General features: G+C 52.3%; 2 protein-coding genes across 3 annotated transcripts in view; both read left to right on the top strand.

Moving 5' to 3' along the window:
* The first annotated feature begins 2,975 nt into the window (after nt 1-2,975).
* On the top strand, nt 2,976-5,248 carry LOC8034736 (ETS domain-containing protein Elk-4). Of its 2 annotated transcripts, none has more exons than XM_040217825.2 (2): nt 2,976-3,620; nt 4,182-5,248. In XM_040217825.2, the coding sequence occupies exons 1-2, from the start codon at nt 3,440-3,442 to the stop codon at nt 4,985-4,987; spliced, it is 987 nt and encodes a 328-aa protein (XP_040073759.1). In that variant the 5' UTR covers nt 2,976-3,439; the 3' UTR covers nt 4,988-5,248. The 2 variants fall into 2 exon arrangements, with proteins under 2 accessions (XP_040073759.1, XP_002410379.1); XM_002410334.5 differs by lacking the exon at nt 2,976-3,620 and adding an exon at nt 3,798-4,002.
* A 1,946-nt stretch (nt 5,249-7,194) lies between these two features.
* LOC8037503 (probable transmembrane reductase CYB561D1) overlaps nt 7,195-11,952 on the top strand; it is a 93,264-nt gene continuing 88,506 nt past the window's right edge. The window contains exon 1 of the mRNA XM_042286780.1: nt 7,195-8,581. Coding sequence (XP_042142714.1) covers nt 8,473-8,581 — 109 coding nt within the window. The 5' untranslated portion in view covers nt 7,195-8,472. The remainder of the gene's footprint in view (nt 8,582-11,952) is intronic.

The following is an 11,952-nucleotide window of genomic DNA, read 5'->3' as shown; positions in this document are numbered from 1 at the left end:
GACGATTATCTGAAGAACACGAGCAAGGTGGTCAGTACGATGTAGATGTTAAATAAAATAAGAAGATATGTGTTCTCTACCCGCAAAAAGGTACGGCAGCCCTTTTACTTGCCCCTTGACTGACGATAGGCGTCCGAAAGAACATGTGCAGGCAAAGCGAGAGAGCGAGAGCTCTTCCTTCGACACAGTGCTCTCTTTCAATTTGCGCTCGTGCAGTGTAAGCTTGGCCGCTTACCAAAATGTTTCGATGTGACACGAACCCTTTGCGGAGTAACGGCCTCAACGGCTCAGAGCTCGCCGATTTCCCCGCAGGCAGGGGCAAAATGTCATCGTTTTATTAGCACACTTGGACCAAATGCTCACCCAGGAAAGCCGTAGGTTTTTATAGGCGTGTGCCCACGGAAAAATGTGACTTTTGTGCGGACCCACGAAAGTATACTGAGCATCTGTTTTAACCTTAACAGATTTGTTGAAAAAAAAAAAAGTTGTGAGAACTACATTTATGGGGTTTGTGAAGGTGCAGGTGCGGTCAGGGCGCCATGGTATAGTGGCCTAATCGTAATGATCAGGCGATGAAGTCGTTATTAACTTTTTAATTGGTGAAAATGGAAATATGATTTGAATTAGGAACTTGGCGGGAGAAGGCAGCTGGCATTCGTGCAGCAGGAGTGACGCTACCGGTGCGATAAGGCGCCCGCCCGATTTTCCGTCTCTTATAAGTTATCACCGCCCCAGCCTGTGGTACCCGATGTACCAGTGGTACTTTTGACGCGCAACTACGCTTACCACGCGCTTAAAGTGTTTCTAAAAGCATTGATTTAATGGTTTTCGATGACGCTCACCGAGTCTCTAATTAGAACCATATGTTTATTTTCACTAGTTAACAAGTGAATTAACGAATCTTAAGTAATTAGCCGACTGATCGTTACGATTAGCCCCCGATACTATGTCCCCCTGGCCGTAGAACTGATGTGCATAAACCGCATACGTGTAGCTTTCGCGGCTTCTTTTAAACAAATCTGTCAACCTTAAAAAAAAAAAAAAAAAAAAACAGTGTACATTTACGTGAAGGCTCAGCCGCAGTGTCCACTCACGGCGCCTGTTCTGCTATTCGACCGAGCCGCGCCAAATACGCTGCAATTTGCATGCACGCGATTGGCGCATCTTGATGAGCGAGCGCGGAGAAAAAACGAGCCATACGTGTTTAATGTCCGACTATGGCTAATCTGTAGGCGGCCGCGGACGCGCTGGAGTAGCCTCGAGAAATGCCGCTTTGTAGTACGCCCCCCCCCCCCCCCCCTTGCCTTGCCCCCCCCCCCCCCTCCCCCCCCCCCCCTGCGTCAATTCTGGACAACGACCGGATGTGCTCCCCTCGCTGGCTGAACCTATGTTAGGTAAATTGCCGCTGATTCCGGATATTTGACCGAATGCCGTTTCATCGAAAGCCATTAATTCAACACCGTTTCACAGAAGCTCTATCAGCGAGCACTGCGCAACTCAAGGGCGTAAAAAGTTTACTTCTCAAAAATAGCTTCTTTTTTTTTTTATTACGTACATTGGGACACTCGTTTCAGCGAGACCGACTAAAATTGTGCAGCGGTTGGATTGGTTAGAAGCGGTTTCTACCGCGGTTCTAGCTCGGAGGTGGAAAGAAATCCGTCAGCTGGTGGGAGAAAATCGTGCGACCGCTTCCACCTGTCGAAGTTCTTTTTTCGCCCGCTAAACTTTTATACTGGATGTCCAGTATGCACGAAAATCGGCGAGCACGCTTTCGGTCACCGTAACGCGTAACTAAAAAAAAAAAAAAAAAAAAAAAAAGAAGAAAAGCCGAGGTTACAAAACAAGCAGCGAAGCTCCTGTAAAAAATAAATTAAAAAGAAACGCACGAAAAATAAATAAACAGAAACATAACAAAACCGTTTAGTTGACATTAGACCCCCTTTTTCAAGGTCTCGCTCCTACGCAAACAAATATTCCAGAAGCCACGTGAAGACAAGATGACGGCAATAAAAAAGGCGCGACTTGCCTAATAAAAACAGTTTTAGTCGAACCATCTTTCTCGTTACCGTCGTCCCTATTTGGGAATTTTCCCCCGCCCCCAAGTCGACAGTGGAGGGGAAGCAACGCGCGGTGGACAGTCGACCTTGTGCCAGATGACAGCGTTCTCCTCGTACACAGCACTAGAGAGCCCGGCCGCGTGACACTTGGAAGGGAGTTGATTGGCCGGGCACTACTCACGCATTGAGGGATTAGAAGAAGCGAACCCGCAAGATCCCGGTTACTTGGTCCCCGCTTTTTTTTTTTTTTCTTTCTTGCTAGGTTCGTAATCGTTTGAGGGAGAGCTTTGCCAGCTAAAGCAAATACCCGTATCCGTGAACTGCCTAGCAGGAGGAACTCCGTCACTGCTTGTCATCACGTGCTTACTGTTTCCGAACGAATTTTTTTGCTGTTGTTTTCTTTTTATTTTTCCTACACAATAGGGAGTTTTCGTAGATCGTTTTCGCCGTCCCGCAAGGCCCTCCGCTACCCGCTACAATAGCGGGAACTCCACAGTCAAGGCTATCGGCGCGCAGGCGCAGTAGCAACTTCTTCGTTGCGGAACGCTTAGCGGAGGAGGCAGCGCGGTCTACGAAAACTCCCTAATAACGGAGCCTGGTTATCGCGTGTCCGCTCTTTCCAGACGCGCGGACGGCCCGTCCCCCAAAGCCCCGAGCCGGATCTGAGTTGGGCCCAGGCGCGGGAAGGTGGCAGCGGCCGGGCCCGGGTCTGTCCAAGGTTCCCCTTGAAAGTGTCCAGGGTCATTTGCCCGGCTGCGTCGGCGGAAGGCTCTCGGGGAAAGCGGAGTGCGTTGACTCTGGCGGCAGGAGCAGGGTCAGAGCGGCGAGCAGCAGCGGCGAAGGGGACGGCACCGTGCGCCTTTCTCTCTCGCTGCGGCCCGGTGGCCCACATGCGGGCCGACCGCTCCCGTTAGTCGAGCGCAGGCCGAGCTGGCTCGTGCTGCTGCCGCTCCGAGCTCCTCCGGTCCGAGGACAGCTCCGACGCTCACTCCAGGGACAGCGGGACAGCCCTCGGCGTCCTGGCGAGATTCCGGCACCTGCTGGAGCGCTCCGGGGCAGCGGGCAGCCCCGGCCCGCCCCCGCAAGCCCCGGAGAGGACGACGGGCTCGCCCCCGGCGCCAGAACCCCCGGCGTCGCCTCCGGACAGAGTTCGGACCCCGGGGGAGCCGCCGCCACCCCAGCCGCCGCGCCACCAAGGATTCCCGCGGCGCGGTTCGGAAGAAGATGAGACCACTCCGGCCCGTGTGGCGGCCCCGGCCAGGGTTCGGACGCCGGTGGGATTCCTACGGGCCGGTTCGGAGGAGGACGACGTGATCGCGGCCCGCGCCCCGCCGGCCAGAGTCCGGAGCCCCGGGGAGTCGCCGCCGCAGCAGCAAGTGCCGATGGGATTCCAGCGGTGCACCGCGGAGGAAGAGGAGATGCTTCTGGCCCGTGCCACGGCCGAGCATCGGGTGCTCGAACCCGTGCTCCAACTGCACCACTCGCAGCAGGGGGGGCAGCACCATCATCATCATCACCAGATCGGCCACCAGCAGCAGCAGCAGCAACAGCAGCACGTGTCCGGTGAGTGTGCTTCTCCGGGAGACCCCTCGTGCGGGGAGAGGCGGTCCCGAGCGCGCTTCCACGAAGCGCACCTGCGTATTCACGCGACGGACGCCAAGGTCGCCTCGGGAGGGGAAACACGCTGGAATGCGGCCGCCAGGATCGCGCCCAGCGGGACAGCCGCCGCGGTAGATTGCAGCCGCTGTGCGTTGCCGGGGAAGGCGGTCGCCGGCAGCAGCGTGTGTTTCGGCCAGCCGCTGTTCCGCGTGCCTTCTTGTCGCGAAAAAGGAATAGCCGCTGCACGAGCATGCGTCTCGCCCGGACCGCGGTGGCCGTGCCCGCTCGCCCGGTGCCTCGGCGGGCTCGCCTCCCGGCCGCCCCGAGCGGCTGACGTCCGTTTCAGGTAAAACTTTTTCGTCCCGCGGGGCCAACGCGACCAGGGGTTGGGGGGTAGCCGCGGGTGGCGTCAATTGGTCGTTTCCTGCGCGGGCCGGGATTGCTTCCTGCTTGGCCCTCAACTGGGGGCTTCCTGCCCAGCGCGGCGACTGAGTGGCCCGCCGCGCTTTCTCTTTCCGACTGCAGCCCCGGGTGCCATGGAGAGCAACATCACGCTGTGGCAGTTCCTGCTCGAGCTGCTGCTGAGCCAGCGCTACAGCCACATGATCACCTGGACCAACGAGGACGGCGAGTTCAAGCTTGTGAACGCCGAGGAGGTGGCCAGGCTGTGGGGGCTGCGCAAGAACAAGCACAACATGAACTACGACAAGCTGAGTCGGGCGCTGCGCTACTACTACGACAAGAACATCATCAAGAAGGTGCTGGGCCAGAAGTTCGTGTACCGCTTCGTCTCGTTCCCGGAGATCGTGAAGACGGAGAACAAGATTCCGTTCCACGTGAAGATGGAGAGCATCGCGCAGGCGCCCCAGGACCTGAGCCTCAAGGGCCGCGAGCGGAAGCGGTCGCTGTCCGACGAGGACGAGGCCCCCGCCGACGACGTGTCGTCCACGAGCAGCGGCGGGACCCTGCCCAAGCGCCAGCGCCCGGGCGCCGAATCGGACACGGACTCCTGCCCGTCGCCCAAGTGCTCCCCGAGGTCCGTGGCGCGGCCCAAGCCTCCACCGCTGCTCGCGCCGTCGGCCCTGTTCGGGTCCGGCCTGTCGGCGCCCATGATGGCGCTGTCCAGTCCGTTCCTGACGCAGCACCAGCGCTCCAAGATGCTGCCCTTGTACCCGCTGAGTCCCGTGCCCAGCCCCCGGTTCCAGTTCCCGCCGCGCGGGTTCGGGCTGCCCTCGTTTCCGCCGCTGAGCCCGTTCGTGACGCACCCGTACTCGCCGTTCGACCCGCAGCTCGTCTTCTCGCCCACAAAGTCCATCCCCGTGCTGCAGTGAAACGGCGGCCGTGCTGGTCACCGCCGTCGTGGACTCGTTACTGGTGCGTCGCACAGACTCCGCCGCTCCGAGGGCAGTGCCGTCGCCCCGTACTGTATACTGGACCTCCCGCTCCTCCCCCCGCCCTACAGAAACACTTCCCCCTGTCCGGCAGCGTGTACACAGAGTGCTGCTTTGGGTGATGGCCTCTGGCTAGCGTACAGGCTGCCGCAATAAAAAGCCCGTCACTGCTGCATCGAGTCTGCGGTGAGTGCACGTCCACGTCGGTGTGTCCTGGTGCGCATGGTGGGCCCTTTCCGGACACTCCCTGCCGGGTCCCTCCGCATGCACGGTGCAGTTCTACACTGTTCTTTCCTCTCTTCCTTTAGCTCTACTCTTTTATGTCGCCGCATCGTACCGAATATGATACATTTCAGTCAAAAACGAGGCTCTACTTCTATGTTCTGGATGTCCGCAGGATACCAGGGAACCGTTAAGACATCGTGAGGAAGTACGCAGAGCCACGTGTGCTGCCAGGGCGAATATTGAGACTTTCCCGGACTGTGTTGTCCTTTCCCCTCCGGGCCGGCCAACCGCAACTCGTTTGGATTACGCACGACCGAAGCCGCGCCATTACAGCTAAACCGCCCACACCACGCATTTCACTTTGAAAGATGAGAACCCAGCTCCCCCCGCAATTGTGAAAAGCGCAGGAGTCCTAAAACTAAAGCCGCAATCACTGCTAATACACCATACAGAAGACGGGCTGCATACACTGTCTGGTTTCTTCCTCATGACGGTCGCGTGGGTCATACAAGCACTGTCTGTAGACATGTCCAAAGCATGCATGCTTAGAGTATTCATTAGTAATGGCCGCAGATAAATCTTTTATCATGTCTGCGGAAAAACTCTGTGTCTCTTGCATGATGTATGAGCAGTGTAAATGAGACCCTGCTTTCTGCGCCGCGGTCCAGGATTCAGTGGCTCGTGGCCGTCTCGACCTTCCTCCAAAGAGCCGTGTTTCCGTCGCCCGCTTTTATCTTGACGACCAGGGCTTATCGGCGGACGCGGCTGACTGACACGCGTCAAGGTGAACGCGGCGTTTGATCCACGTCGCCGTGACGCACCAGGACACCGCACGCGGCGGCGGCGAGTCGCTCCACTGCCCGAGTTCTCTACTTACCCGTACGGATTCGGTTCCTCCGCGCGGTAAATGGAGAGCGAGACAGCCCCGAATTCGGTTCTCGCGGAGGCCATCTGAAAGGCGCTGCCGCTTGCTGGACTTACTGACCGGTACTTCGTTTCAGTTTTCTTTTACACGGGCTTGACCGGTTTTGCGGTTGTGTCAAAATATGCGGGATTTGTGGAGAAAAAAGAAAGTGTCATTGATTTTGTTGTTTGGAGTCGTTGGCGATCAATTGACACTAAAAAAAATCTGCGACACGTTTCGTCGTAGCGCGTAAATGTTGGCTGCGATATATAAAAGGAGAGTAGCGCGTAGGCGACCTGGCGAATATTTGACGTGACAGGAACTGACAGGGAAATAAAAGGACGACACGTAAAATGGGGGACAACACACCCTCTCCGATGCCCTACTCAGCCTAGAGCGACAAACAGTAACAACCGAAACAGGGGTCCATATCACACGAGCGAATGACGTTTTAGGATTACCAATCATTTGAGCGAATCGACGGTGTAGCGAATCACTCGGGTGCTTGTTAACCCACCACTCCCTTGCGTTCACGCTTGTGAAGGAAGGACGTGCTCGTGAGGGAAGCACGAGGGATCGCCAGCCTGCCAATGATACCTTCACGTGGCAGGCATGCACGTGATTGAAGCTGGCCTGTTTCGGTGGTTTCTGGCGGATCGGTGGCCGAGTTGGCTTGCGCACACCAGGTCGGAGCACGTGGAGCCAAAGCTCGCGCTGCAGAACCCATGCAGGATCCTGGGTTCAAACCCCGCACCCTGCCCGTTTCGATCTGGATGAGCATCGTACTTTCGTGCGATTCTGTATTACTACTGCGTGGTGCACGTTCAAGACCCCAGGGTAGCAGTTGTGTCGCACAGGCTTAATTGCTCATCTACAGTGTAGATACCAGACGCCTACTAAGGCAGACAAAGCTTCCTGCTGTAAAAACATGCACACACCATTTTTTACGCGTCTTTCTTGTTCCTTTTTTTTTTTTTTCAACTTCAGAAATATCAAGTAGAGTCATGCTTGTCTTTTTTTTTTTTTTTTTTTCTTGTTTTTTTTTTTTTTGGGGGGGGGGGGGGTGCAATATTGTTTTATTTATATCCATTTCCTCGTTATCGATAATTATTTATACAAGCATTTAAGTGTGTGTGCCAGCCTCGAAGTCCCCTGAATTGGACAATTTAGGCAAAAGCGGCAGAGCTGAGACTCTGCCTTCTTGTCTTTTTGCAGAATTTCCTCGGGAGTTAAGGTGATATTGTAAAAGCTTCGAAACCTCAACTTTAATAGCAGGCTCTACTGCGCCCAGGAATTACTTTTCCATTCGGACGTACGAACAGGACCATGTTTGCAACAACTAAAGAGGCAAATGAGAACAAGTCTGACACTCGGCACAGCTCGGGAACCTGACGCACCCGAAAAACCAGATAACTGTGCCAACACTCCACGACTCTAATGGCATTACGTGTAGTCTCGGGACATTCGTGAAATCCTAACCACAACGGCTGAAAACAGCTCGAAGCTCGTCCACGTCGCAGGACGTTCGCTTCAGCGTGACCATCCATCTAACAGGCTGCATTGGCGTCGCTTCTTCAGATTGAGCAGGATTTCTGGCCGCCCTCCACCCCACGGCTCGCAATGGGAGACGAGCGCAGGAAGTCCGCGAATTGCCCGTTCTCCGGATGTCTCGATTAGCCCGAGTTGTTCTTGGTCGTCGCGCAATCGCGGCTGCCGCTGCTGTCGGCGAGACGGCCCGGAGCTGGCGATGAAGCTTCCCAGGAAAAAAGAAGCGCGAACCGGATTTGAACGGGATTCCACGCGCCGCGGTCGCAGACGAGTCGGCGCCGCCATCGGTCCCCGTGGCGCCATCTGCGAACCCCGGGACGTACTCGCGCGCTGCCTTCGTGGCATTTCTCGTCCGTTCCGTCCGTCAGCTGTTTTACGTCCGGTCAGCGGCGTTCGAACGCGAGTTGGCTCAGGTTCCCTGCCCCATCGTAACACGGTGTAGGTTAGCGAAGGGCTGAGGTGCGGTTTTTCAGAGTGCCCGCCACTCGAAACGAGTCGAAGGTAGTCCCACCCAACCCTGAGACGGAGGAACAACAGCAGCACGTGGAAGAGCTGGGCAGGCGAGGGTCAGTGACCTGCTGGGGTGTCCGGTAACTGCGTCCAGAGGAGGACAGCCGGCGAATCGGAGCCGAACCTTCTTCTGGGGGGGCTACATCGGGGCCGCTGCTGTCCCAAAGAGAGAAGTGCGTTTATCCGGGTCGTTTGTGGCAAGAGCGGCGGCGTCGGCGAAAGGGGTGCTACTTCTCCGATGTCGAACCGGGCCAGTGGATCAAGGTCCTCTTCTGCGGCGTCGTGTGGCCTGGTCGGCTCGGCGCTGTTCGCCTGTGGCGTGCTGTACGCCGTGCAGCCGGGCTCCCGTGAGTATGCGCGCGGCCTTGCTCCCTTTCGGCGCCCGCTTCGCCCGTGAGCTCAGTTTCCGAAGAGCCACGAGCGGCCACTCCGATTGGCTGCCGCCCGCTCCAGCCGCCGGCTCCGTAAATAAAACGACGCGCCGGGCTCGTGTCGCGACACACCGCGGAGATATCGGGAGAATAATTCGATAACCGATTAGCCACACTCGGACAATATCCAACCTCCGTTATTGTTTTAATCGTGTGTTCGAGAGCTGAGCAACAAAAATAATAAACGAGAACCGGAGGGTCATCGCTGAAGAACGTGGTCAAAGACGAAAGTACAGGAGTTCATCCAAGGTGGTCAACCGGAAACAGTTTAGAACACGTTAGTCGATAAAAATGTAATCAAATAAAATACTCTCACTTAAAAACTAATAAATTACATTACTTAAGAGGAAAAGTAATTGGCCGTTACTCGAAAAAGTAAGAGTTACTGTTCCCATTACTTAAAATGACAGTTTTCTGCCGGTTTGAAGACAGGTCTTTTGAATGCCAATTATTGGATTAGAATCATAAATTTATAACTATACTGATCTTCTTAACCTATCAATCTTAATAAACCCTGTCGGAGGCTTCTTTCGAGGATTCATTGGAAGAGAATTTGAGTGAATAAAGGGCGCCGTAAGACGGGGATGGACAAATAATTGCGGTCACAAGCAATTTTAGTACTTCCAAAAGGGATGAGATCACTCTCCCGATTAATTAGTAATAAACGTAATCAAATGACTACAAAATTATTAAAAAAAGTAATTGATGACAAGTAATTTGATTACTTGTAATCACGGTGGAGAATAAAAACCAAGATGGTTTAAATTCTGAAATAAATCGTGATATAAATCGGACCAGTTTTGCTATGACTATTTAAATTAAACCTTTCCCGTAAAAATAGTTCCGAGAATACTTTTTACTTACCGTTTAGATCTATCATTTGATGTTTTTTTTTTTTTTATGTTCATTTGTTTTGTATTTAAATCCAACAACCACGGAGCAAGAAATATTCGCTGAACGCGAGCAAAAAGCATTGCACTTCCGAGTAAATCGGATCATTGAGCTTTCTTTCTACTTCCCGCTTGGTTCGTCAGTTAGATAACGGCCTATATCAAGCGAATCAAAGCCCGAAACAAAAACTAGAAAGGTTATGTTTAGTGCAAGGAAATTAGAACGCGACAAAACGCAAATAAGGCCTTTTAACTAACTAGAAAAATCTGGCTGTTTTTGATCTAGTGTGGACCGATAAAAAGTTGGTAATTAAACTGGATATAAAGTTTAGATGAATTATTTCTTCCGCATTGTTACCAATGATGAATTGATCAATTGATATGCCACGCTTAAAAATAATGTGGTGATAAAGAGTCTCTTATTTTTAGCGAGTGATCTGAATCAAATTAGTCTGATTAAAATCAAATAGATCCGAATTTATTTTCTAAAGTATGTTTTTCCGCTTTGCTTGCAATGTATATCGTAAAAGTTTGACGGAGCGGTTACCATTTATTGGGGGGGGGGGGGGGGAGGGGGGGGGGGTGTTAAACACTACGAAAATCACGTGGCATTTGTTTCACCTCCCGCGAATAGACAGGCTTTCTTTTAGTCAAGTTGCTCTGGGATGTGGGGGGTGAAACACGCACCAGGTTATTGATTTTATGACTACTATAATTTATGAGGATGCTCCGCCGATTGCTGAGAACATATGAAATGCTTTGGGGGTCGAAGCACGGAACCGAAGAAAAAAGAGACGGAGGGGTCTGATGATTATAAAGAAACCGTTTTCAATAACAAAAAAAAAAAGAAAAAAGAAAAAGCCTTTTTATTTTGGTGAAGAAAGAAGACCAGCGAAGCTGTTCTATGGTGGGAATGAAGTAATGGCCGGCCGCAAGTCGGCAAGCCAGACTGGAAGGGCTCAGTCTCTGGAAAGGCTGAAGAGGTTGCGCCATCTATGAGCGACGGTGGCAAGCGGACAACCGATAAACACAACACTAAGGAGGCTCAAGTGAGGGTGGGTGCAACTCCTAGCGGGGATCACGGGACATGGACGCCATTTAATTGCTAAATTTTGCTGGGAGTCTATGGCACAAAGGGTCATTTTTCTTTTCTAACTCAGGTCATAAAGGCCCATTAAGGTGCTTGAATAATTTACACGAGGTATAAATGATTACTTTTCCATAGCCACCAGTTTTGTTGCGATAGGTTAAGTATTTTTTTAACGCGAAAAATGGTAAATTCCGCCATCTTGGACGTTGCTGGTTGTCTGGCAACCTTGCTTTCTCCTCTCGACGTTTGCGATTCTCGGAGCAAGGAGGAAGCGAGAGAGGCTGCGCCAAGGCGTTCGTTGCTTGCAATGGGAGGCGAGAGGAGGAAAGGCGCATGGAGCAACAGAGTTGCAACAGGGCGGGCGCCTGCTCTCGTGCAGGCAACATTGGCGCATATCCTTTCTCGAATCCTCTCCCTCAGGCGCCGCCATTAAATTGCAAACGCTCTCCAGGCTTTGAGTTGCCCCCACCCTCACTTAGGGATGCCGCGAACTTTTCTCGAATCGAAGTTTCGATGATCGAATCAAGCGGTTCGAAAGGTTCGAAAGATTTCGATTTTTCGAATTGTCTATATCGTAAAATTCGACGGAGGTCGAATTTTCGAACTTGTTAAGCTAAGAAGTTCGACGCTTTTCGAACCGTCGAACTTATTACGCTAAAAAATTCGATCTTTTTCGAACTTTCGAACTTATTGCGCTGCAAGGTTCGATGCTTGTCGAACTTTCGAACTTGACTGACCAAAAAATTCGATAAATTTCGAACTTTCGAACTTATTTATCAAGAAAATTCGAAAAGTTTCGAACTCTCGAATTCTGAAAAGTCAGAAGTTCGACGAATTTCGAACTTTTAGGGTAAAAGTTCGACGTTCGTCGAACTTCGAAAGACCGGCGGCCGGTTTCATTTGATTTCAAGGAGTGGGGTACATTCGTAATTTCTTTTCTCGAACTTTTACACGCGGTGCTGCGTTCCTTACGAAAGACAATGTCATTTATTTCAATGTTCTGACATGCTTAGGTTTAAAGAAAGAAATCCCCGAAGGGGCGAGGACGGACGACGGGTTTTTGACGATTATCGTTTGTGCCAGATTTGAAGCACGCTGCAGCCGGAGCTATTTATGGTAGATATGTTATACTTTTTTAAGAATGATCTATGTATAGCCTAGGTAAGTGCCGTCTTAAGATGTGATTATTGTTATTCAACGTGAGATTCGAAGAAATGTCCAAACATGTATCTGCATGCAATTATGACCTAAACTTGATATTTATTTTCGTCCAAGTTGTTTGAGGTATCGCATTTAAATTAGCACCA

Source organism: Ixodes scapularis, unplaced genomic scaffold (assembly GCF_016920785.2).
Source record: "Ixodes scapularis isolate PalLabHiFi unplaced genomic scaffold, ASM1692078v2 PGA_scaffold8__174_contigs__length_109621045, whole genome shotgun sequence".
NCBI classification, from domain to species: domain Eukaryota; kingdom Metazoa; phylum Arthropoda; class Arachnida; order Ixodida; family Ixodidae; genus Ixodes; species Ixodes scapularis.
The sequence above is the reverse complement of the archived record's forward strand: the minus strand, read 5'-3'. Positions and strand labels throughout refer to the sequence as shown.